The 27,358-nt window shown below is 42.2% G+C and overlaps 1 protein-coding gene across 2 annotated transcripts in view; it reads right to left on the reverse strand.

Annotated features, from left to right (window-relative positions):
• The window catches only part of RERG (RAS like estrogen regulated growth inhibitor), a 108,370-nt gene extending 82,246 nt beyond the window's left edge, over positions 1-26,124 (reverse strand). Inside the window, exons 1-2 of one of the 2 annotated variants that reach the window (XM_065665142.1) lie at positions 26,001-26,124; positions 24,306-24,475 (exon numbers count right to left, since the gene is read on the reverse strand). In XM_065665142.1, the coding sequence (XP_065521214.1) occupies positions 24,306-24,366 (61 nt within the window). In that variant the 5' untranslated portion in view covers positions 24,367-24,475; positions 26,001-26,124. Of the gene's footprint in view, positions 1-24,305; positions 24,476-25,539; positions 25,615-26,000 lie in introns of those variants that run through there. The other variant, XM_065665143.1, reaches the window with a different exon arrangement.
• Between the last annotated feature and the right edge of the window lie 1,234 nt (positions 26,125-27,358).

The raw sequence follows: 27,358 nt of genomic DNA on the forward strand, positions 1-27,358 counted from the left end.
CTCCAAGGCAGTACCAATTTGCATTACTGGCATTTTGTCTTGCTAAGCCCCAGTGCAAATTACTGATTTAGCACTAACCAAAATCTGTACTACAGTAGGATGTATAGTACCCAGACTGTTTGCAAAGGGATCCATAAATGCTGATCTGCTCTAAAACAAGCATACTTAAATTGGGAACAGAGACATGCCCATATTCAGCTGAGGCTACAGAAATACTCTGCAGCAATTATTCATCCAGGGACCCAGGGATGGAGCCTTCTCTTCTAGTAACAGTAGTCTTCAAAAACACCAAGGTCCCATCCTCTCAACTGCGCAGATTTCCTAACAGCATAAATCCCAGTAATTTTTTCTGGTTCTATTTGTGGTGTTTGACTATATCGTTCTTTGAATGTGCTTCAGTGAAGGTCCGCATGTCCTAACAATGTATGGGCTTGTGTGCCTAGTGAGGTGCTTCTTTTTGGGGGAGAGAAAAGCCTTACAACAAGATCGGAAGAAACGCAGGAGCACTGGGGTATGTTTTGTAGGACATAGTAAAGACTTCTGAGTAGTGGACTTTGGCTGCCTCAAGCAGCAGCACTTAGAGCACCCAGAGTTGAAGGCTCCTTGAATCCTAGTGTCTTCAAGATTCATCGTGGAGAACATGTCCTATTGGGTGCCCGTGGGGTGCCTGGTGAACCGACAAGAAACTTGCCTTTGAGGATAGCACCAGAGATGTTTGGACAAGATGGTGAAGGTACAGGTGAAGAAACAACTCTTTATCTAAAAACATGCTGACTGTTGGCTTTGTCTCCCTTGGGGAACGTGTCCTTTTCCCATATTGTCCCCTCTAAACATTTCTCTGATATTGCAGTAGCCTCCAGAATGATGTTTCTCAGCCTGTGTTTTCTGAATTGCTGGTGGTTTGTGTGATATCTGGAAAAGGTTAAGAAACTAACTGGTAAAATATGGAAGAAAAAATTAAAGTGAAAACAAAGGTGCCCCTTGCGCGTGGCAAAAAGAATGGGGTGGGAGAGTCATTTAAAGCTAAGCTTAGCTCTTCAGAGAGCATTGCAGAAAGACTCTTTTTTTAATATAAGAAAGTTATTTTGGCATTAAAATATATTGAGGAAAAAACAATTTGGAGGCCAAAGAGGTAGACAGCAGTAAAAGAAATCTCATCTACTTTTTCTACCAGTAAACTAATTTCCTCAGCAACCCTAAATACACTCTGTTCTATATGGTTTATGCTGATACATCTTTTATTTCCTCCAAATAATTTTTACACAATTATAACCTAAGCTGACATGCTGCCATGTGGAGCCTCCCACTGCTGTGATATTAAACTACTTAAAGGTCTGAAAGCATTTATCCTCCCCAGGCTTTATTGAAATAAAGATATATCCTAATAATCCTGCTAGAGGTGAAGTGACTGACCTAAGGTTGAACAAGAAGTCTGTGACAGATGGGAAACTTCAATTCAATTCACTAGCTACAATGAAAAATACATTGTAAGACATAGGGAATGAAAACAAATCGGGACCAAATCTGGATAGACATTACATGGTCCCATTTTCCTTGTACCAGCTGCTGCGTGCAAAGCCTTTCCTAAATAAAGAAGGAAGTTCATCTCCCATAAAGCTACTTTGCATCTTCTGTGGGGTAAGAACATGCAAACATATGGCTGTTTCAACACAGCAGCTAATAAACTATGGTGTGAAATTACTGCCTGCCCCACAATTAGTTCTTCATGTGACCCTCACTGAGCATTGTGTTGCACTTGCAAAACAAACTTTCTTGCAGATAGAAAGTGGGAGAACCAAACCATTCAGGTGGTCTCATACCTAAGCCTTCATTTGCTCTTGAAGCCAACTGAGATGGCAAACCTGTCTCCAGAATCAGTGGTCCATAACATTAGTACAAGCAAATGGCTTTCTGCTGAAAAATAAAATATAATCTATGGACATGCACAAACTATACAAATGGTTTGTAAGAAAGATGACAAAGAAAACTCCTCACAGGAAGTGCATTCAGGGAAAGCCCTTTAATTTTAACGACAAACATTTTCCTGAGTCATAACTACATTTAATTTCCATATGTTACAGAAACAGGAGGTTGTGGTGTAAATTAAACGGGAGGTTCCCCTAAGTAAAAACTTTGGATGAGCAGTTGCTCCTTCAGGCATCTGCTTGTAGGAATACGCCAGACGAAAACTTTGCATCCATATGGTGCAACTGCAAACAAGGCGCTCACCAGTATACAAACATCAGCTGATTTTTTTGTTCATCTTTTTTGTTTGCCTTATAGCAAAGAGTAGAAAGTCCTCTGTTCTCTGCTGGGGCTTGCTGGTTCTTGCCATAGGAAAAGAGGAAGAAGGAAATATATGGGTTCTTCAGGGGTTGAGAGAAGTTGAGGTAGCAAATGATTAAGTAACTTGCCAAGGCTATAGAAGGACTGAACTACTAATTGATAGCCCTCAGCCTTGTATTTCCTAGTCTGCAGCTCTCATTAGTAGATATGGGGCTACTTTTTAAGACTAGGATTGCTCTATGTAAAGCATCATAAGACTTGGAAGCTACAAATTGCACACACTGATGTCCAGATAACATCCTGGCTACCTGTCTTCCTTATGGCACCTGAAGACATAGACAATGAACTTATCTTGCAGCTCAGCTCCTCAAAATAAGTCACCCTGTGCTTGGGCATAAACAGGCTGTGCACCTTCTTGCTTTAATGACTTAATGTGTAGCCCTCTTAACTGTAGAGGCTTACAAAATCAGGGCTGTGTGTTTAGGTTGGTAGGACACTTCTGAAGAATTCTCTTGTCCTACAGGGGGGTTGATAAGGATGTTTTAAAGCACGGTGGTATAGCTAAAGCATTTGTTTCCTATTAGACAGGTATAGTTTCTCTGCTGGGCTACAGCCATGTTGTGGGATTTTATGATTTAGAAATTAGTCCTAGGAATCTGGGTGACTGGTAAAAAAAACCCCAACCAAACAACAAACCAACCACAAACCAACCCACCCCCCCAAAAAAACCCAAACAACACAAAACCACCACCAAAATAAAAACCTCTCCAACATTCTGAATAACTCTAGCTTAAAATTTTGTTAGGCTTCTGACTAGGCATATGTGTGTGTTTGTTACTGTCTCTCTTACAAGGGCTGTCTATCCCTGCATCCAAGGTTGCCAAGTGAAAAGAATGCTCTATGGATAGCCAAATACCATATGGCCCTGCAAGCACAGAACTGTGCCTTCCAGATGAAGTGCTCTTCCAAAAGAAAGGAGCCAGGCAGAAGCAGAATAAAACATAAGCCAACAACTTAAGAATCATGTTAAACTGAAATGTAACTGGCCCAATCTTGCTCTCTGTTTCACCAACGTCAGTTTGTGTGGCCAGCCTGTACTGCAGAAGTTTCTAGATATTAGACTTTAAGACACAATTCGTCTGTTCAGCTTCAAGAAAAAACGCCCCTTACTACAGTGCCTGTAGTGAAAGGGGCCCCCTGCCAGGAAAACAGACTTTTAGTGCCATTCATTATTTTAATACCTGTATTGGGACTTCAAGTGCCACTTGCAATGGTTGCTTTTCTTTGATGCAGACCTTTGAAATAGATTCATTCCAGAAGTCTTTTTGATTTGTGGAAGCTGAATGAATATAGAATCATCTAATGGCTGACTGCCAGCTGCAGTCTTGTTTAGTCACAAAAGTACTGCCATCTCTCATGACTTTACGGCAATTTTTTGACATTAGTTACCTTTGCTGCAGCCCTGACTGATGGCATCAGGTGCTCTGAGAATCTTGACTTTGTTTGAAAGCCATGAAGATGTATGTTCAGCCACCCTGATTATGCAGAAAAGTCTGAAAATGTTAGGCAGGTGTATTTTGAAACTTCACACCAAACAGCGGAAATAAATGAATCTTAATTGCACCTAATTCAAAATGTGAATTTAAAAAAAATGAAACCTCTTTTTTTGAGGTGGGCAGAAATAGCATATGTTCAGGGAAGTGGTTAGCCCTGATCTGGTGATATTTAGAAATCTGGAGTTAATAACAAAAAGGTATCTTTTAGGAAACCCATCAACAAGTAAAGTTACTGGACTTTTGTATTATTTGCTCCCTGTAGCACAGGAGTGTACAAAACACACTCCTGGGTCAGACCAGTGGTCCATCTTAAACGAGTGCTTAGTCTCCGATGGTGGCAAAAGGAGATGCTGTTTCAGGACAGCATGCAAGCCTGGCTGCTTTGTGTGGTCCACTCTTGAGAACTGTTATATTGAGGATGTTACAGGGCACATCCATGCCCTCTGCTTTCAAAATCCACTTGTAGATCTGTTATCCATGAACTTGTGTAAATCGTTTTTGAACTTGCTGATGCTGCCTGTCTTTTAGAACTCTACCACACAGTTTCAGGATTTTGCTACCCTTACTTTGAAGAAGTACTTGCTTGAATGTGTTTTAAGCTAGTCTTACACTAGTTTCATCAAGTGGCCTCATAGTAGTAGTATTCAATAGTAGTATCCAATAAACTGTGTTTGCTTTGCCCAGCATTTTAATTATGTGTAAACCTTGATCATACCTTCTACCTTTAGCTTTCTAATTGTGGAGTCCTATTTTTCCAGTGTCTCACTGTAAAATTGCTGTGACATCCCCCTAATTTCTCATTCTCTCCTAACCAACTTTGACTGCAAAGCAAATTCAGTCACAGATGATCATCTCTGACTCTAGCCTGAGAGCTACCTATCCTGCAGAAACACTTGCAGAACTATGCATCACATGAGTGCAGGACTCATCTCCACATTTTCCTTCTCCTACTCTATCCTCAGGGAATCTTCTCTTTTCATCCATACTTTGCACTTATATAGCTTCTTCTGTTCAGGGACTGTAATAATTTCTCTGAGATTAATAAAGCCTTCTCCTTGTATCTAAGCATAGGATGGTGAGCAAGGAACCCCAAAATGATGGAAGTTTTCTCAATGTTATATAATATATAGCAGCAGGATTAAGAACAGATGCTAGAAAACTAGAGCTGTCAACCACAGCTTGCTGTAGTTCATTTCAAGACTCAATTTCTGAATAACATTTCAATGTGACATTACATCAGAGCTTTACACCAACCTGACTCCAAGGTTAAATACTGATATATATGCATTTTTTCCAGTTGCTAATTAACTATCAGTGTAGACACACTCAGACTTTAGCATTGTCATTCATATGCTATGTGCACACAAACACAATCCTTGTACATGTATTCATATTACATCTGTTCTCTTTAGCAGTTGAAATTCACGGAGAGTACATTTTAACATTCATGTGAACTTATACGAATGACACTGCAAGTCAGATTATGATTCTCTGGAAGGTGCAAAATGGCTCTCATATCATAGGAAGAAAATTACTAAATACTCTGTATCAAACTTGTAAAGCAATTAACTTTCTCCCTTTCTAAATAGATTTTAAGCCCACTGCTCAAAAATGTTAAAGCTTTTCCCAGAATTTCCTGTAATCTCTTCTTGTACAAAAATACAGAAATACATTGAGGGAACTTAAACAGGAGAAGTTCAGGTTAGATACAAGGAAGAAGTTCTTTACTGTGCGGGTAGTGATGCACTGGAACAGGTTGCCACTGAAGTGGTAAATGCTACATCCCTGTATGTAGCAGTGTTCAAGGCCAGGCTGGACAGAGCCTTGGGTGACATGGTCCAGTGTGAGGTGCCCCTGCCCATGCTATGGGGGTTGGAACTAGATGATCTTAAGGCCTTTTCCAACCCAAACCATTCTATGATTCTAAAACTTCCATAATGAAATAGAGAAATAATGTGATTTTCCATATCTGCAGACAGCTCCTGTATCTTTGCAAAAAATCAGACTTATTTTGACTATTCTGACTCATTAAAGATGCAAAATTAATATGCCTCAGGTTAATATAAATACTGTTTTCACATTTCTGAATTAATACAGCTTTCAGAAAACTTTTGAGTAAAGCAAAGCTTTGAGCAGGAAAAGGCTGACAGAAAAGCACCCAGCGCAGAAGGCTGTGTCCAAAGAAAGGCAGCAGGAGCTGTAACACATCCTTTTGACTGTTCTACTAGGAATATCTTGGAAAGAACAGAAAGAAAACATGTAGTAAGGGGGTGGAAGTGGAAATCCATTAAAAACCTCCTTTGTAACAATGTGTACAAAGCCTAGGCAAGTGACAGAGAATTTCACACCCTTAAGCTCCTATGTACAGGGCCAAATGCTGGAGGGGACTTTTGCTTCACCTAGCAGATACACCAGGCAACAGCCAGAATGATTAACTTAACACTTGCACAGACCAGTGACACTACCCTATAAATAGCTCTTAGCTAAGTTTTCAGTTCCACATGCTTAAGGGCTTAAGCAAACACAGGCACAGTTTCATTAAGATATCATGGCAAATGGGATCAAGAACCACATACCAACCCATTCCTTTTTTTTTTTTTTTTTCTGTTTTTTTTTTTCCTGAGTAATGCACAAGCAAAAGTCCAAAATGGATAAAGTCCCAGAATTTTAGGGGTTTGTCCAAAAACTATTTGATTTTTGAGAGTCTGCAAAATTTGCCTTATTCTCACTGGGACAAGAGATTATTCTCATTGGCAATTACAGACAAGGCAAAAACTACCATTCAAACAGCTTTATTTGGTATTGCAGTACCGAAGCAGAAAGCAGACATGGGGGCAGGGAGGGACAATGACTCGGGGAAGGAGAGAAGTTGCTTTAAAAAGAAATTGGGTTAAACTCACTTTCTGAATGAACATGAAACTGAAACTGCCCTTAAATTATTTTCCCTACAGCTTGTTTCAGCAGTGGATGAATCTCAGAACACTCACTTCATTCACTTGTTGCATTTGAGTGCAAACACACAGCAGAAGATGACCTATCTAGTTGTGTAGTAAGGTTCTGACTTAAGCTAGTTGATATAGCATATAAGCTCATTTCAGTGTTGTTGCTCACTGCATGCACTTAATGCTCATCTGTGATATGTCCCCACACAGTACATGTATTTTTAATATAAATTCCCTAGTCAAAACTGTGCTAGTGGTGTTAAATGGTGCCTATGTTGGTGGTAAATGTGTTGAGCTTTGAGGGTGGGATACTTTTCACCCCTAGTCTAAATAAGGCGCCAGCAAATCCATCAGATGAGATTTATTTAAAAAGATTCGTCATATTGCTGCTCTTGCTGCAGTAAAGCAGGCTATAAAATTCCACCAAAGCTAAATAGCAGTGTGCTGCTGAGCTGATGTAAATGCCAAAGCACAAAGTGCCCTGCATTTCTCATTTGAGGCAGCCTAAACTGGAATCTCAGGCTAAACAAAAGCTTTCTCGCTGCTGTGAAAGTGCTAAATCTTGGGGAAGGCATTTGGATTACTGCCACTTCTTAGCATCTAACAGGCATTTAGCTTAGACAAACACCTAGAACTAAGATGAACACCTAGAATTAATTTCATGCGCTGACAATGGTGTCTGGTCCTGCTGCTGCATGGTATGTACTCAGTATTAAAACTGCCTCCGAAGCTGCTCACTGGTCTCACTTGCACATGGCATTCCAGCCCTGCACTAAAAAGCCTCTTTACAAAAAAAGCAAAAAAAAAAAAAAAAAAAAATCAGAGGCCACAAGGAACTGACTTCTCAATTAAAGTGGATGAAAACAACTGTTCTTGAATGGCTTCTATCTAGGATCTTAGACATAATAGAAAAATAAATGATACCCTGATGGAACTAGATGATCTTAAGGTCCTTTCCAACCCTACCTATTCTATGATATCCCCTTAGTGGCCAATGTTTCTGAAGTCTTACAAAGGCAGGCTTTTCTCTTAGTGTTTCAATTTCTTAAATTCATAAATAGCCTGTATAACATTTGTGCTGTTTGAAAACTGGAAGTTGTTTTGCAGGACAGCAGACTCTGCCTGGGCTATTCAAAAGACAGTGAATATGAGGCCACAAACCCAAGCTGCCAAAATATGCTTGGAGAGAGATGTATTTGTGTGCATGCATGTGTATCTGTCTCTCTATACTTACTGTATTTTAAGTTAAATTTTCTTCTGAACCAGTGAGCTAAACATCAGCCCTGTGATTTGGTTTGTTTTGTGCTGATGTGAGCTGCTAGCTGGCCTGATGGCCCTTGATACAGGAGACCTCAGCCTATTCATAGCATAATTACCACACAGGCAGTAGCAGGAGAGAGATTTCCCACTGATAACGTGGCCCTGCCCAGTAGGGAAGCATCTTTAAGTGTCTGAGGCTGATTCAGTCTTTCTTTCTAGTTGCACTATCTTTTTTTTCACTAGTTGTAAAAAAAGACAGAGTGTAAAAAGCTCAATTGAAGCCCAGGCATGAAAGAGAGAGAGAGGCTCACGCTGATGTGCGGGCACTTGGATGCCAAATGAGGTAAAGCGACTGAATTTTTGTCACTGATCTCTGAGGCTGTGAGCTACATTTTTAGCTTCCAGAACTGCTTCCTGGCACAAATCTGTTTCAGATAAACTAATGGAAAGGCAATCCTAACGCTAAACTGCTCTTTGCTTTTCACTTTTGGAGAGTTTTGTCTCCCGTACACTTCATTACTTCTTCAGAGTGACTGTCCCAGCAAAAAGAACAAAGCAATAATGCCAGCATGCCCACTTTTTTCCTTACATGTCTCCTTGGAAAGATAGCCCTGTATCCAGGGCTGGAATATCTTCCATAAGGATAAACTTGTGAGGAAAATTTAACTCCCGGCTTCAACACATGAAACACAACTCAGGACTTTCAGAGCATTGGCTCGCTACCAAACATAAGTATACTTTCACAAGCATAGCAAAAGCATAATCTTGCTGACATGCTAACATGTCATATTTTGAGTTCCTTCTCTAGGGAATGATGATACTAGAATACCTATGTGAAGTGGCTGCAGGAATATTTTTTAACTCAGACACAACCAATTTTTTTTCCTAACCTTGTTTTTAGAAATGTCTCTATTACTTCTGCAGACATCTTCCAGGAAAAAAACAGGGAGCCTGGAGCAGATATCCAATATGGAAATATTCACCCTGAACAGTTAGATCTAAGTAATGCCCTAAAACTTAAGATTGGCCCTAATACTATCCTAGTACTATTTAAGGCTACGTTGAATAGTGTTGTTTCCAGCTACACCTGTCAAACTGAAAACTGAGGCTTAGCATGACAGATGACACTCATCCCTGTCAGAGAAATAAATTCAGGAGCTGCACTGACTTCACTCAGCATTTTGAGTCAGCACAGCTATGTAGCTCCCCTCGCTCAACCTGTGACCCTGAAGCTTTGTGTGATAGTAACTAGCATTGTCTCATTGTTTTAATTGTCAAAATTGTCAACAAAACACCTTTTTTTATTTCAACACTGAGTAGTCTGAGTCAGACTCATCTAGAAGTATCACAACACTGTTGAACGGAAAAACACTGCAACTGTGGGCATGTCCTTGCTGCCCTGTGATAAGCTCTCTGCTGGGTGCTTGTATCTGGGAGACAAAGCCAGAAGGTTGTGGTAAATCTGTATTTGTGCAACTGAAAAATCTAACATGCTAATAGTGGCAGTTGGAGCCACAGCCGCAAGAGAGCCCTTTGTCCACGAAGTCAGGGTCTAGGTTGAATTGGAGAGGTATGGGTTGGACTCCTGGCACAGCTACCATCTTGGCATCACTTCATGTCTTTGCCTGGTACCTGTCCTCAGTATGAGAAATATGTGCTACTGCAAGTATATCTGATGCTGTACTATATGCAGTCAATTGCTGTTGCAAGGCAGAGGTGGAAAAAAGTTTGAACTATAACTTTTTCAGATTATGAGCTTTTACAGAGTTTCTAAGAAGTGCTCCAAATTCTAAATGCAAAACAACACAGCACTCACTGAGGAAACAGCACGCCACGTTTCTCCCAAGATCTATGGGTCTGCCTTTACAAGGTACGCTTTTAAATGGTATTTTGTCTTTCAATAAATTACACTGCTTTCTGAGAGAGTCTGCTAGCACTGAGTGGGGGGACACTGCAGACTCTTATTTTCTTTCTTGGAAAGTGCCACAAATGGACAGTGCGTATGATCGGCAGGCAGGCAGGTTGGAACTAGATGATCTTAAGGTCCTTTCCATCCCTAACTATTCTATGATTCTATGACTCTGCTCTCCATGGAGCTCCTCCAAAGCCCAGAGAAATAAATGCATAAATTTCCTTTGGATTGATCTCTGGATGTCTGTCAATACTTCTTAATTGTGGAAATATTGCTATGGAAACCTAAGTAATGATGGCAGCTCAGAAGAGAACCAAACCAGTATTTGAGGGGGGAGAAGAAGAGGGGGAAGTCTTGCTGTAAATCACTGCAGATTCTCCTCCATCAATTCTGTTCAAGTCCCTGGAGTGGCTGAGGTGCTCTTCCTTGAGAGATAGGGGGGAAAAAAAAAAATCCCCAAAAGTCTGCCTTCTCACCCTTCCACAAGTAGATGTCTTGAAACCTCTGCTTTTCAAACCTCCCAGAGCTACCTCTGAATAAGGAGAAACTCAACTGGGACCGCCCTAGCAGATTATCACCTCTAAGATGAGAAGACAGTGCAGAAGTAGCAGCACCAACAAGCTCCAATTCAGATTGTTTGAAATCAAATATTACCTATATATCAGCCCCCTTCCATCTGTGAGGGACACAGGATTTGTTCAAGGCACTGTACAGGGTCATTTGTCTAGCATTTTGTGGAGTCTTGAATTAACTTAACTAATAGTCTTCAACTTCCCATAACTAATGTTCTTCACCTTTGCAAATAATTCAGTGAAATTTCCACTTAGCTTTGAAGAGTTGTAACTAAAGCCCACCTTTCTGGGACTTTGACTTTTCATCTTCCAAGAGTGTCAATTTAGATTTTTCTTCCTAAAACTCTGCTTCTAGATTTCCTTCCCTGATACAAGCAGGATCTCCTCTGTGCAAGCTTTTAGTTTCTTTGCCAGTGTGTTTTCAAATCTTACACCCCGATCAGAGGTATAAATATTCATGTTAGCAAGAGCCAGCAGAGAGCTCTGTATTTTTGTTCTGATCTTTATGTGAATTTACAGAGAAATTGCATCTGTATTTTGCTATTCCACGTGCTCCTGTTAATCCCTATTCTTGCAAATAAGCCACTGCTGTACAAGTTGTTGATCATTTTTATGAGTTCAAATGCATAAAAATCTGTAAGTTTTCATTAACACCCCTGTAGCACAGTTGGAACACTGACTCAGTTAATGCTTTCAACTTAGTTCCATAAAGTTATGTGTATTTATTTTGTTTAACAGAAAGTTACTTTTTTTTCCCCCTTAAATAATAAAGATATTTCCTAACTGTATTACGGAAATCATTTGTTTTATGAAATGAAGATGAGGCTCCATATGGTAAAACAGCATGTAGGAATACTCAGATATATAGAATGCAATCTCTACTAAGAACAAGCAAAGCTCAAGCGGCAGAGAGGAGAGAATCATGACTATATAAGTGATATAGCTCAAGGGGGAGGAGGCAACTAAGCACCAGGGAAAAAGTCTTAATTTAATGTACTCATGGTCAACAAGATCACATTTTTCAAGTCAGAAGGGGTCACTGCAGTCATCTACTACTCCTACCCCCTTGCAACAAAGGACATAAAATGCTTGTCACTGGGGAAATTATCTAGTGAGGAATAAAATCCTAGGTGGTTCATGAGCTAGCTAAAGTTGGACAAGTTCTGCATTGCTACTATTGCTAAAGAGCCCAGCACTGACTCTCCAAGAGCAGAAATAGTCCATACATACATCTCACATTGCTGCTATTCTGTTTCTCCACAATTTAATATTTTAATCATTTACTGTTGAAGTATGTTAGCAAGTACACTACCTGTGTGACGATATTTAGGCAACAGTGTTCTCTTTCAAATTCATGAGTTGAGGAAACTGTTTTGACTTGGCTTGTGGAGATACAGATGGCTTAAGTCCTACTGCAGTAAGGCAGTAAATAACACTTAGAATCATAGAATGGTTTGGGTTGGAAGGGACCTTGAAGATCATCTAGTTCCAACCTGGTGAGGGAGGAGAATGTTTTCTTGGGGGTTTTGTTGTTTGTTTTTTGGGTTTGTTTTGGGGGGGGGGGGGCTTTTCTCATTTATTTATTTATTTATTTATTAGGATAGCTGAAAGCCAGCAGTACAGGAACTTTGCTTACAGGAATCAAACTCTGATTTTTTTCCCACTTTACTGGGACACTGGCCTTGCTCTTCAGAAAGCCTGCAATCCAGTAGGGTTGGAGAATGTCACTCTGTGCTCTAAGCTTCATGCAGGCAGCTTTCCCTAGAGGTCAATATTCAGACAAAGAAAAAAATAAATAAGGAAATAAAAATTCATTTTGTTCTCCCAATACATGAGCAACACCATTACGACCGTAAGTGCCTAAGACTCTTCAGAAACTGAAGAGGTGCAACTGGATTATGCCTTACAAGAGACCCATGTGCAAAACTACTCACTGGTTTAGTACTCTGGGAGGCACACTTGAGCATCCTACGTTTGTGACTACCTTGGAAACCTTTTCCTAAGCAAAACAGTTTCAGCTCTAAGAGCATTTTTGCAGTCAGCAGGTTCAGTGTGTTCTGAAATGTCATATGAAATATGCCTTTAGAATGTCACAGGTGTGTAGAGCCCTGACTTCTTAAAAGTCACCTATTAAAAGGAACAGAGAAGTCCTGGAATTGCACAGTGATTTAGTACTTTTAACACATGATGTCAATCTGCCCACGCTTGAAACTAAACTTTTCTTCCATCCACTATAAAACACAAAAGCATTTCAACCTTCATAAAGCGCAACCATATTAATGGGAATGAACAGAAAATGACAGTGTGCAATCAAGCTTTGAGGTGTTTTAATAATGAACATTTCCCTGAAGCCCTATTCCAGCTCCTGCTGTTGGTCATCGTATTTTCCCTGCCTTTTTGAATGACATGAATATTGGCCACCTGTGTGCAAAAACTAGAGGTAGTATCTAAGGTGACAATGTATTATTTTAACTTGTCTTTGAAGGTCATTCTTTTCTGTTGAGTCCCCAGCTTCTAATTGAAGCCAGCCGCTGTCCATGCTGCAGCGATGAGAACAGAAAGTAATACTTGCAGTGCTCCGATGTGCAACAAAATTTCTCAAACTTGATGGTACTAAAATCTTCAGAGCTTACCAGAATCACAGAATGCTTTGAGTTCAAAGAGACCTTAAAGTTTATCCAGTTCCAACCCCCTGCCATGGGCAGGAGCACCTCCCACTAGACCAGGTTTCTCAAAGCCCCATCCAGCCTGGTCTTGAACACTGCAAGGGATGGGATAGCCACAGGTTCTTTAGGTAACCTGTGCCAGGGCCTCACTACCCTCATGTATAATTCAGTAAACATTTGGCAAGTAAAGAAATGCTATAAAATAAGGCATAAAATACAGATTAGATATAGGCCTAATGTGAGGTGAAACGTATGATACTAAACATGAAAATAGTACTAATGATACTGAAGCTTTGTTCAGGCTGTATCTAGACACCTCATGCAGACAAATTATGATACTTTTCATACCTGTAAGGTGCTAAAACTTAACAAATTACTCTAAGGTCATTTTGCATTTTCCATGATCTGTCTCTTATCTTCAAAGGGATACCCATCTAGCCTGCTCCAGAGCTGATGCTTAATTGTACCATGCAGATCAGTAACTGCCCATGATTTTATAGATTGATATTATCATAGGTACTACAACTGTTTAGGAAATTGGTAACTTTACTGAGATTTCATCATGAAAATATAGTAGGAGAATGCAATTCCTACATAACTTGGTGGTTTATTCTGTAACTGGGGACCAGGAAAACAGAACAGGCAAAGAACTTTCTTAGTTCAGACTCCAATGTGTCCACCTTTTCAAGCAGGAAAGACTGGAAATAGTATATGATTTTTTCCTTGGAGCACTAGACATCTGCAGAGCTATACATAAGACCTGTCCAAACTATACAAGTATTTGTTAAAGTGTAGAATGCCAAACTCCTCGCAAGATTCACTGGGCAATATGCGAATATCTACTGGTTTGCACCACAGTGGTGCTGAGTCAAAGCTCAGGTGCCTCTTTCATACAAAATAATGAGCCTGGATTGGTTTTGTGTCATGTAATTTTGCATCACTTACTTTTCATGTCTTACCAGTACAGCTCATTAATGCATCCTTCCTCCACTGACAATGGGAAGAATTTTGATTTACATTTTTCACTTATCAGATTTCAAAGGCACAGGTTTCTTCACACCCAGTTTGGATTGTCTTCCATTCATGGCCAACCTGTGTTCACTAGCTCTGGTTGGATTGTTCATATCCTTTTGCCTAGGCCTACTTCTTTAGTCACAATCATCAACAGGACACAGTATAGGAAAATTTTATAATTAAAATGCAGTAAGGTGTGTCCTGGATTAAAGTTGCGTCCTGTTCCCTTCAGCCTTTCTGCCTGCAGCACTTCAGAGGCAGGTGGTGTTCTTTCAGGCCTGTGCATTTTAATGGGAAATTTGCTGTGCTCCTTATTCGTGTCATTTGATCACCTAGGTAAACACAAATAGGAGTGGATATAAGGGCCACATCTGCAGTTGCCCTTGCTAGGATATGAATTACAAGAGCTCTTGATCCTCCTGATTTAATGAATTTGTTGACTGCTGTCAGGAAACAAGGGAAATTTCTCATCTTCTCCCTTGTAACAAGGGGAAAGGTGATTGTGTGTGCACAGAAGGGCGGTGGGAGATAGGCAGCCAACTTCATGCACCCAGCTCTGTAAAGAAGCTTGTTTGGCCAGATCCTCAGCTGGGGTAAGCAGGCACCCACTGCCAGAAAGCATGTAAGACCACACATCACTGAAGGACACCCTTCTAAATAAATAAATGACACTGATACTCCTTTCTACTCCTCTTTGATAATCCTGTGAACTACCATGCTTTTTGTGGATAAAGGTCAAGTTTTCTTAATTAGAGATAAACTTCCTAAACTTTGCCTGGCAAAAGACCTAACAGACATGGACTTGTGGGACAAACTCATGATGCAGATCACTATTATATTATTTGATGTTGGAATTCAGCCTGATGCAGAACCATCTCCAGCATATGTAACCACAAGAATCCAGTTGGGTTAAGCAATAGTGGTTGGTGTCTCAGATTCTGCCACTGAGGTTGGTTGACACAAAGTGTTTGTTTTGGCATTCATACTCCCATGCCCCAAGTTTTGCAGTGTGGTGTTGGGGGGGAGGGTTTGTTTGTGGTTTTCTGCTCCCCATGGGTCTAATACTGCATTCCTCTGTGGTGACTCTCCAATATATTTCTATTTATTCTGCAGCCCTATTTCAGTGAAGAAATAAATTGCCCACTCTGATTCTTTGGCTTCTATATTCTTTCTGGCAGTTTCCTGCTCTGAATGTCAGACTTGAAGTTCTCACTTGTAAAGCCCCTCAAGGGCACAGGTCAATTGCTGGGTCAGTCAAGAAAAGATCACGGTGACAGCTCTGTTTAAGTGGCTTCCACCATTGCAAGGAGTGGGATTTTTGTTTCCCGTAGCAGGCACAGAGATACGCCACTGTCAAAAGCAGCCTGGTAGAGCAGGGTTGTGCAATTCTATCATAGATTATACTGTAGATACACCGTGAGTTAGATGGCAAACACAGCTGCATAAAGGGGAGAAAGAAGGTAAAGATATGCTCCTTTTATGCTTGTGGACCTGTGGGTCAAAATAAGTTAAATTTTGGACTGCCAAATATGTTTTTAATGGAAATAAATTTTATTTCCATATCTTATTAGGCTGTCAGTAATTAATGGCAGTGGATGAGCCATAAAGGGTCATAAGGATCCCATACGGCCTATAGGGGCTGGGGCTCAGATGCTGGGTGACTACTGCCAGCCTGGAAGCTATTGCAGGCTGAGTCTCAGCAGCCCTGGCCCCGAGGACAAATCATGGAAAGCAGCTTTGGCAATGCCTGAGTCACAATTCCCTTGGTGACCTGAGATTATTAGGCTCTTCCTTCCTTTGCCTCATTTTCCATACTGCCCACTTGAGGATAGTCATAGCAGCGTGCCTTGGAAGAGGGTCATGGTGGTGGTCCTTGTTCCCACAGCCCTTTGGAAAAACCAATGTGATGTTCAAGTGCTAAAGAAATTCCCTCCCTGGGAGAGTATATCCTGTGTACTCTCCAGCTGCATCCTTCCAGCTTTAAAACTTTTCAAGCCACTTATCTAAACACTTCCCATATGGTAATGCATTGCTGCCCCAGGCCTCTGCTCTTGCTTGTCCGCAGCTTCCTTTCTGCTAGCACCTGAGTGGCAGCAGCAAAACAACCTGTGTACATCAGGAGTTTCAAAACCAGACATGATGTTTTCAACATTTTATCTCATTTTTCTGTGTGCAAACTACTGTGTAACATTTCTGGAAAAGCAGCCAGACACTCCAGCCAATTTCTATGGCATTTTAAAGCTGCACATATGTTTAATATATCCACTACTTCCTTCCCCAGGGCTTCATGCTTCTCTTGCCATTCATCTTTTTGTACTGTATGCATAGAATATGAGTTATCTACAGCATCACTACCATAATTTATGGCATTTCCCAACACCTACATGGCAAAAACATTAGAAACTCTAACAGCTGGAGACTAACTCCAGCAGTGTGAATGCTCTACCTGGTGGGAAACAAACATAAGTACTTCTCCCATTCAGAATTATGAAAAGGCAATAGAAACAGATGCTCCTCCCTTCTCAGTTATTTTGCTGACTCTGGGAAGAAGTAGGAATCAACAGAAAGGGGGGTGAGTTGGTTTAATGGAGGCAAGTGGAAAGAAATGCTAGTTGAAACAGCAGGCCAGGTTGAGAGCTGGTGAGGTGGGAGTCCCCAACTCAACAGGCTAGCAACAGGGAGCACTCATAGCAGAGCCCTGCAAACTGTGTGTGGAAAGGGAAGGAAAGCCAAGCAGTGCCTTCTCCCAGAGTTGTAACTCTGCCTCTGCAGAAGCAGGTATAACAAAAGAATCTTAGTAGCGCTGTGCAAACACAGACTTGGAAGAAAAGCAGCAAGTGGATGTGGATGACGCAGTTCCCTTACCCACTGCTATCTTACAGCAACGCTTCCACCCTCCTCACCACAGTGTTGGAAGTGCCTGCCAGGCACGTGGTGATGAGCGGGTGCAAACACCTTCAGTCAACAGCAGCTAATGACAACCCTGCAACCACAGCTCAGCTGAAGCCTAAAGCATTTCATCAATCCTCCCTACTTTAAGGCAGTATTAGATTTTCATACAACTAACATACTTAATTTTGGGTGCTGTAAATGTAAAAGGCATATGGATGGCTCAAAGATAAATGCAGAAAAAGAAAGTCTGCTTGGGAAATACAGTTACAACTTGTTTCTCCTGCTCTGCTACAAAGCCGAAATAGATCAATTTACTTCTGTGACCAGGACTAGCTATGTAAAGGTATACACTGCTTCCCTTTTTAACCTGTCTAGAACAGTCAAAGTTTGGAGCATCCTCAAAGTTCAAGCCAGGGAATGGTTTCCAGGACAGTAGAAACTACTTCAGACTGGCTGTTCTTTGTCACATCACTGCTGTCAGGTCAGCTCATCTGGATCTCATGCACTGAGCTTTTAATGATGCACTGACAGCATAGGCAAATAGTAACAAAGCAGCTGGAGATGAGGCACAGAGATATGAAGAAGCACAAAGTGAAAAGGCTGAGAAGGCAACTGTAAACATGAAGTCTTCATGCAAAGTACAAATCCGAAGTGATTCCACCATACGCAGACTTTAGGGAACACGTACTAAACTATCAAGGGAAAAGGGAAGGGTAATAGCCAAGAATAAAAATTATATGCAAGGCAAGGGGTAGACAGGGACTCCAGGTACCAGGGAGGTAAAGAGTAAGTTTGTGGAAGAATAAAAATCTTGCCATTTCTGAAAGCACTCATTAGGGTCAGCAGCCTGAGAGATACCAGTGCTTTCACTGACCTGGTGGGAAACAGCAGACTGAACAAAACACTGCAGAGCTTAGCAGGAAACTGGTGAAGGATTCCTGAGACTCCACCAAGAAGCTGTTTGATTGTCTTTGGCAATGACTACAGGAGACAGAAGTGGGCAGGATGGCTATCTTATCAAGGCAAGAGTTGCAGGGGTGGCTGGGTGCAGGCCTAGAGAAAAATCTGTGCTGCACACATAAATCTTGAATCCTGGCATTCCTTTCCCCAGTAATCAAGCAGCAGGCTATATTTAGCCCAACCTAAACAGAAACAAAGAACAGCAGGAAAAGTCTTAGCTCTAACAGCTGCCACCAGCAGCTCAGAGGGGATGCAGGTAGAGCCGATGTCAGATGTAGTTAAATGAGATGGAACAGGGAAGGCAGCTATGCTTGAATGAACAATGTTGGCATTTGGTTAGAGGAATTCTGCATTTTATTATTTCATGGCTAGCTAGGAGGAAGATCAAAAGAATATGAATACTTTCTACACCAAGGTCAAGGCTATAGTGAACCATGGAACAAGCAGAAGAAAGGAAGGAGGTAACAGATACAAGAGGACCATCTTGTCACTCAGAATGAATGCTTGTGTGTCTAGCCCAAGTTCTTGGTGTACCTTCTCTTCAGTATTAGCATAACAAGAACTGACAAATGCAGCTTTAAAACAGTTCAAGAAAGACTGGTTGTCACACAGATGCTGATTAAAAGCTTGTACCTGTGTGTTAAGGCTGGTAGGACTTTCCCAAGCAGAATGCAGGGGGTGTCTTCAAGTATGGCTGATCCCAGAAGAGCCCTGTGCTTGGTTAATGTATACCCTTCCTGGCACCAAAACTGCACATATTGGGCCACTACAACAGCAGCCCCTCTCCTTGCCAGTATGGCAAGGACTCTTGGGCACATGTTCATAGGTAACTGACTGACTTCACTGATCCATGAACCTAGGACTCACCATCTGTATCGGCATCAGTGCCATCCACTGGACAGGAATGTAGAAAGGTCATGTTAGAGCAGCAGGTTCCTTGAAATATTCCCTGCTCCAGGGGGACATACTTGCATGTTTGCTGGGGAAGAAATCATCACAAAACCTCACCTAGACTGACCTAATTACTGTTATATTTCTACTAGCATGTTACATTTCTACTCTGCATGTATGCAGAGTACCTTCAGTGAACCTGTAACTGATCTAAAAGTGTAAAGCCAGATAGTGCAAAAAAGTAAGATTGTTTAATGAGTACTTCACCAGTGAAATATTAGGGGACAACATGGTGGGTGTTGAATTTGATCACTAAATAATCACTCAAGCATCTGGTTGTCACTGCGATTCTCAAGAATGAAGGGGGAAAAAAAGTAACTGCTTTACCAGCATAAAATATCCACCAAAACATTAAAAAAACACCCCAAACCCACAACAACAACAACAACAAAAACCTGGGAAAAAAACTCCCAAAGAAACAACAAATGCCACCTGAAAATCCACAGTCTCCTTCCACCCCAGTTTTGGATTTCAGAGGCACCTTATTACAGTAATCCTCACTAGATACATCAGTTGGTACAGCATGGACTTTGAAGTTTTTGTGGTAGCTGTTCCTACCTTACTAGCAGAGCTGTAAGCTTGGTAACTAATCACTCCTTAATAACTCGTATTTCCTCCCCAAAAGTTCCTGAAATTAAACTAGCAGGAGAAAACATAAGCAGGGATTTGTGCAGTAGAAAATCACTTTGAAATGGGCTTCCTTCCCAGCAACCCATACGGTTTTTTGAAGGGGGTGGCACTGAATTACTTTCTCTTCCCCACATGCCCAATTGCAATGGGGAGTGATCCCTGGTAGTGACTGTATTTTGGATATATCCCCAAATAAAGAAAACAAAACAGATTAGTTGCAGGCATCTGTGGTTTGGCTGTTGCTTGAATTTGTTCTGTAGGAACTTTCATATCTAGATATCTTTCTCCCAGGTTTGTTCTCCCATCCTCGGTTAGACAGGGAAAATAGCATAAGCCAATAGATACAAATCTACATATGCTCAGGGCTTTCCCAACTGTGATGCTAACATGACTGAAGTTGGTGAGATCTTAATTTCTGAGATGGGACAGGCTCTTTGCAGGACGATATATACTTATGCCAATTTATCAATCACCCTCTTGCTCAAATGCAAGCATCTCAGATATTGCTTGGACCTACAGGTGACAACAGCCCTGTGTCCCATATACCTGATTGCATAACAAAATTATTTGCATAGCTGCCTAGAAGCAGACACATATTTACTGGAGGTGAGCCTGTGGAACCTTTTTCCCTTTTGCCAAACACCATTAGAAGCCACACACACTTCCACATCACATACCAAAGCTGCAGCTGCATGGCCCATCCAGATAGATGAGAACAGCATTTGCCCATGGCTGGGCACACTATACGCGCTAGTGCAGAAACTTGGAGTATTCAACCTGGCACACACACACAGCAAAAAGGCAAGTTGGATAGCACATGCTGCAGCTGGACATTCTCTCTTTTTTGGCCAAAATAGAAAGGCTCCTAAGCAGAGGTATTTTGAGCATTCATAGTCAACTGAATTATGAGCTGGAAAAGCATCAGCCATGCAGTGCTATCCAGTACATGCCCTTTTTTTCCTCCTTCTGGTTCATACATTTTCACTCCTCTTTAGCTTTCTGGGCACATACTGTACCTTGTGATGACACGGAAGAACACGGTCTTTAAGTCTTTATTAATTGTTACTACTGTATTTTTAAAAGGAGCTATTTAGGAAATTCTAATTTTTGTTGCCATAGGAATGATGTAGGGTTCAGCAGAAGAACAATTTAAACAGCAACATTTAAGAAACGCACTTCAACTTTAATTCTCCACTCCCTCCAAGCTCCTCTTGGACATAAAGAAAAAGACTTTAAAAGCTCACTTAGTGTTGCTTGTCTCTAACCCAAATTAGGAGGTGCAGCCCTGTTATCTATAGCAGGACTTAGCAATGTCCTTTCCCACCCACAGAGTGTCTCCTCTTCTTCCCAAGTGAAGCAGCAGCAAAGTGCTCCTTGGCTCAAGCAGAGCTCCTCATCTGATTCTTTTTTTTCAGCTAGTTTAAAACAATGTTTATGTAACTTTTATACAATAAGAACTGGATGAATGGAGGAGCATCCAGTTCACTGTACAAGAGCATGTCGGGCTGCTTGTACCAACTGAGCTTGCCCAGATGAGCTGACCTGTGATTCAGTGTAATTCTGAACTAAGTGCCTTACTAGAGCACTCTTATGTGCCCCCTTCTGAATTGGTTTGCTCCTTCTTTTCTATTTGAAAGGTTTAGGTTTACATTAAGTAAAAACCAACAGAGAACAAGTGAGTTGATTAACAATTCTGCTGGACTTATGCAGCAGGCAGGAAGAGACAAGGTAAGGAAGGACAATAAAAAGCTGACACTCAGACTTGCTATTCCCCTGTTTTTTAAACCTTTGAACCATGCAAACTTGATAAGCAGAAAAAAGTGGAGACAGGTTTTGTTTTCCCTGGCTTTAATTCTTTTATGAGATGCTAATACTATTCTGACTTGTGCACAGTGTTCTGGCTTCCCACCTCATGTTTGGGAGAGTCTTGGATTAGTCAGAAGGAACTACTTAGTAGAACAAGGAATCTTGCACCCCAGTAAACAGATGTCTAGCATTAACAGTGAGAGTAGGATGTTCCTCAGCCCTCAGGAATGGTAGCAGTTCTATTGATTTTCATAGAGTGTGAGCTTTAATTCTCCTGAAGGAAAACACTTCTTTCTTCATAGCTGCTTTGACTCACTGATCCAAAGTCTCAGACAGGAACTGGGAGAGGAGCCTCTCCAGGACATTACAGTATGTGTCTGTAACTTCACAGATGCTGTCAGCTGGTGGAGCCACTTACTAAGAACCTAAGCCTGGCTCTTCCTCAGCAAATAAAGATGAGCCAAGAAAGCAAGCCAGTGACCATATTTTGGTATGACTTTCTGGCAATTCCAGTGGCCTTATTTATCACCCTTTTTATCTCCTTTTTATTGCACAGATCTAGTGTGCTCCAGCATTCTGCCCTGCATTCTTGCTTCTGGAGTCTGGCTTATCTTTCAGCTGTCTGGCCAAGCCTACTCTAGTAACCCACGGCTACAGGATCCTGTCTCAACAAAGTACTACAGACTGGTCACAGGGGTAGGGAATTACACAGCCACACTGCAAAAAGGCACTATCAGCACTAATCTATCAGGGTACTTGTTTGGCAAACCCAGCTATCTGGAGACTTGTGTCCAGTTCTGCTTTTAGCAAAGGTGTAACAGCCCTTCCACAGCTCCTGCTGTTGCTGCTATTGGCTACAGCAGATAGGTATCTTCAGACACACACACTTATTTCCCTGGAGTTGGCCAAGCTGTTGAAACTGGATCCTTTTATGGGAATGTACAACAGGGGTTATTCATAAGCAAGCTGGAGATTCTGGGAAGCACAGTTGCTGCTCTGTCAAGGTAGCTGATAGCACTCTGTAGTCTCTCTACTTCCTTAAATTCACCTTTTTGTGCTGCCCACTTACTTACACTTTCATTTCCACATGGATTCACATGCGTGGTCACAGCCAGAAAGAGAGGACCTTAGTCATATTTTATGTAATATTTCCTTGCATCTCAAGAGGGAAAAAAGAAAAGGAGGAGGACTCTGAAGGACCAAGGATGCTTTTACTGGCTTTTCATTAAAAACTATCTCCCACCCAGTTCTAGGACTACAGGAAAACATTTTTACTATAAAATCCTAGTATAGTGAAGTCTACAAAACAATGCTACAGATAAAAAAGGTTCTTTGTTAATCCTGTGCTGATGAGGCATTTTAACTGAGCACTTAACTGGCAGGTTTGTACTTTTTAAATAAAAGGTCTCAAATTGTGAGGAATATCAGGTTGAGGGAAGTCTTTCAGTGTTTCAGTTTTCCTGCAAATACTTCAACATCCTCTTGCATAATTTTTAATCCAGCCAAAAGACTGGACAACAACAGAACAGTCAACTGAATGTAAGACAAACCAAAAGGAGAACCACTGAAGTTACTGGCAAAACTTGGATAGGACACTGAAATACAAATACAAAAGAGGGGTGGGGTGAGCAAAGCAGGGGAGAAGGAACAGTTTAAACTTATCCCTGTATGTTATCAGCATTCCCTCAGGTATTTTATTCAAAAAGGTAGAATTTCATCTGCATTGTCTTTGTATAAGTGCCATAATCTCCAAGAACCTCTGCCTCACATACAGCTTTTGTCCTGAAGGCTAACAGAGCTACTTCACTGGTAGTGCCCTGATAAAATACCTTGTGGGTAAATGTGCTTTCATAAAACAACACATTCTGAAGTTAATGAAACTATAACATGTTTATGAGCCAGAACCTTGGCACTTCTAATACAAAAGTTGCTTCTGGGAATCAGAGCTCGTTGACAGCATCTGAGAGTCTAGCCTAATGCTCTTACCAGTACATCCTCCCTCCTGGCTTCTCTTGAGCAGATTTCTCTAAAACAAATAGTATCGTACAATTCCAAAACTGGCACAGGAGCATGGTTAGACTCAGTGTCCTTATTTCCTCATCCTTGTGGTGCAAGGACATGTTAGAGTGGCCCTGGAGTTGTCAAGTTAATGCAACACCACTGAACTACCCTGGAGAGCTTGCAACCCTCACGTTATGCTCCTCATGTCACCGAAGGAAAGGCAGTCTGTAGAAATGGATTTTTAACATTTATGCCTCCCCCTTGTGTTTCTATGATATGAATTCACCAGACTATGTTTATTTCTCAAAAGATCTCTCCAAATGCAAACTTTACACATCATATTTCCGTGGTATCCTAGTAAAAATGTAAATCCAAGACAGCACTGAGAATAAAAATTCTTTGAGTTGCTGAGTCTAAAATTTCCCACTGAAATCAATCAGAATTACAACTATTACAGAAGCCATCTAATATTTAACAGAGGATTTGATCTAAGGGGATAGGAAGCATAATATAAATGCCTTCATCTAGCACAAGCTATGAAGAGACAAATTAAATATCACTAATTCTGTTCCAATAGAAAAGAGGAATCTTGCCACCCGCTTCACAATAACTGGGATTGAGTTAGGGTGGGAAGTTTGTTATTTTCATTTTTTTACAGCAATAAAAGTACTTTTATTCTAAAGAACCTGGAGAAAACATTGTGGAAAGCGAGGACAAGAAAATTCCTGGCCTGATCCTGATCTCCCTGACAAGAATAATATCACAGCTGTCCTTTTGTACAAAGAGTTTGTCTGCACAGAGGGAGCAAAAAGTTACCTGATGACAAGCAGAAGGAAAAAAACGGACAAGAAACATACCTGACTTGCCCACGCCAGCTCGACCAAAGATTGCCAGCTTCACTTCTGCGCTCTTAGCCATGCTGGAAGGAACGGCGACAAATTCACTCGATTATCAAAAGTGAGGCAGAAGAACTGTTCCCAGCTCCTGTCTTCAGCTTCACCATGTCATTGTGACGTCAATGCAGAGCCTGAAGAAGAACACCACGAGGATGGAGTTGCAAGGAGCCAGGCTCTCCCTCACACACACATCCTTTTTAAACAGTCACGATAAGTGATGCTACATTCCCGCTTTAAATGTTGCTGTAACACCACTGACACATTTGGCACTGCTCATGCAAAACCCACCTTCAGCTTTCAAGCGCTGGTTGTCTGTTTCCCACTGGCACTGTAATTCCGAAAAAGGTACTTAACAATCTGAAGTACCTGCCTCACAAGGTTCTTCACTTGTTCTTTCTCTTTCAGCAGCAATTGCTGATATTTACTGTATTTGCCTCAACTCCAATGAATTAGCTTTTGTTGAATGCCTTTAAAAGCCGTGAGCACTCACAAACAGTGCCTGCAGATAGATGATCTTTCCTCAAGCCCTCCTCCAGTTCCAGAAAGGTTTCAGTTACTCAGCTGCAGTTGCAGAAAAACCTCTAAGCACTTATACCTTGCTCATTCTGCTAAACAAATCTGTACCCAGATGTTCTTTACTGCTCCTTGTTTAAGCTGCATCAGCTCATACACAAACATTTGGCAAAGCATGGGGTTAGAAAAAGGATGCCGGAATTTCTGGTAATACACCTTTAATGGACCACATAGGAATTATCTATATTCACAGCTTCACTGCATGACCTTGAGCAAGTCATCTGACACTTCATATCCTTGAATTCTCTAACCTGGATAGTAAAAATATGTAACAGTCCCTGTCATTGTAGAATGCTTTAAGATCTTGGGTGAAAAAATCACAACTGTGATGATGGCGCTGATCCTTCAGCCCTGAATAAAACATCAAAAATTTACTCTCCCTTTAAAACAAGGCAGAACTCTACTTGTGAATGCAACCTGCTATGAAGGTCTCCTGTTGTCCGCTTCAGACGTAAATTCTAACAGTGACGTAGGAAGCTCTCTGTGTTAATATTACCCACTCTACACCAAAAATGCATTTCAAGTGTTTCTTGAGACAAAAGCTTAAAGCTTTTGCTTACTTGAAAAAAAAAAAACCCACAACAAAACACACCCAAACTTGCAAAGAGTAAAGACATCTTACATAGAGAAGGGTCCCAATTCACCTCTGTTGTCTTCATGGTCCTGCTTTTGCCTAAGAGTAAGTACCAGCCCGCGCTCACTTTGCACGAACAGTTAGAAACGCAGAGTCCGCCCGGAGCTGCAGCTGTTATCACCTAGCGGGGTAGGTGGATGGGAGGGAGCACCAGTGTTTCCCTCCCACGAAAGCTCCCGGTCGCCTGCCGGTACCCTGCCCGCCCCTCGCCGGTTGGTACCCTTTACATTGAAGTCTATGTGGATATGCATTCATCACCGCCCACCCCATAACTTCGGGCGGGCTCTGCTCCCCGGCAGGTGCCGCCCGCCCGGCGCAGGGCAGCTCCCGCTGCTGCGGGCACCATCGCTCCGCGGCACGCCCGGCCCCGAGCGCACGGGACAGAGTCCCCCCCGCACCGCATCTTCCCACTCCTGCTCCTCGCCGCACCCGCGCAGCACCACGCTCACCTCCTTGCGCGCAGCCAGCAGCGCGGAGGCGCCGCGCTCAGCGGTGGAGGCGCGTCCCGTCCCCAGGCGCACACGCGCTGCCGGCAGCGGCGCGGCCGCACAATGCGGAGAGGCCGCCCGGCTCCCTCCGCCCCTCCGCACCCGCAGCGCCCCCCGCCGCCGCGCGGCACTGCGGCGCCCCCTGCGGGCCGCCGGGCGCAGCACGGTGCGGCGCTGGAGCGCGGCTCTGCGCTGCGCTGGGCCAGGCGGGACGGGGAGGGGTGGGCGAGGTGGAGCCGATCCATCGCTGTGGACCCTTGCCAACGTCACCCGGTGCCCGGCACGGTCCCCGAGGGGAGCGAGCGCAGCCCTGTAATTCGGCGTGTTTGACGGTAGCGCAGCCTTTAATTATGTGGGTCAACGGCTGCTGTTCCCACGCTTAAAGTTTGACTGAGCCCTGGCTAGCCGGCCCGGCCAAGTTTGCTCCACTTTCCACATCTCAAGCACTCACTTTCCCTCCCTCTCACTTGCTTCGTGCTACTCAGCAGTGTAACTCTGTGTACTCTCTGTGTAACTCTCCGCGGAGGCAGCAAGTATGTCACCGTCCTGACAAGCCTCCCAGCAAAGCAACAGTAAGGTTGGTGCCTCAACAAACCGCTTTCCGGTAGCACCAGCCTTTTACGCAGCACTCTTCCTCCCTGCATGCTATCATGGCTTATGGTGAAGGAAAGCATTGTTATTTCAATTTGCATATGGGCAAAGCAAGCCGTGTAGTTACATCAGGCCCTCAAAGAGGCTAGCCTCACAACCAGGGATCAGGCTCTGAAATGATGGGACCAAATTCACCGAACAAATCTTCCTTCCTTGTTTATTAAACAACGCAGTAACATAAAGATACATTAGTAACAGATGTGAACCAGGGCTGGAAAGCACTTGAAGCTCCCTGGATGTTCTTCCTCTGTTTCTCCTTGAGCCTAGATCTGAATGAGATACAAGATGAGTAAAAGAAAAAGCTCTCCCCTCACTGTCTTTCTCAATGCAAAATTAAATAACAGTTGGATCAGAAAAGATCTTCCATAATCCAAGTCTCTTTACAAGAGCACAATAACCATTCAGGAGGTAGGGTGGCAGTCCTGTGGAGAAATGAGCACCTACCAATAATTCTCTCCACGTTGTGCCAGCTGCAGGCACTCTGGAGCAGATCTTAAAATAGTTGTACTGCATATCATTCAAAGGATAACAAACTTAGAAGGCAGATGTGAAAGCAGTAGTGTGGTTGATTTTTTACTTGTTAAAAGTAATGCTGAGGCCTTAAGCCTTCAGTCTCTGGTTTACGTAATTTAGAGGGATTAGCTTTTTCCATCCTCCTAAGAGAGCAA

Source organism: Lathamus discolor, chromosome 1, assembly GCF_037157495.1.
Source record: "Lathamus discolor isolate bLatDis1 chromosome 1, bLatDis1.hap1, whole genome shotgun sequence".
Classification (NCBI taxonomy): domain Eukaryota; kingdom Metazoa; phylum Chordata; class Aves; order Psittaciformes; family Psittacidae; genus Lathamus; species Lathamus discolor.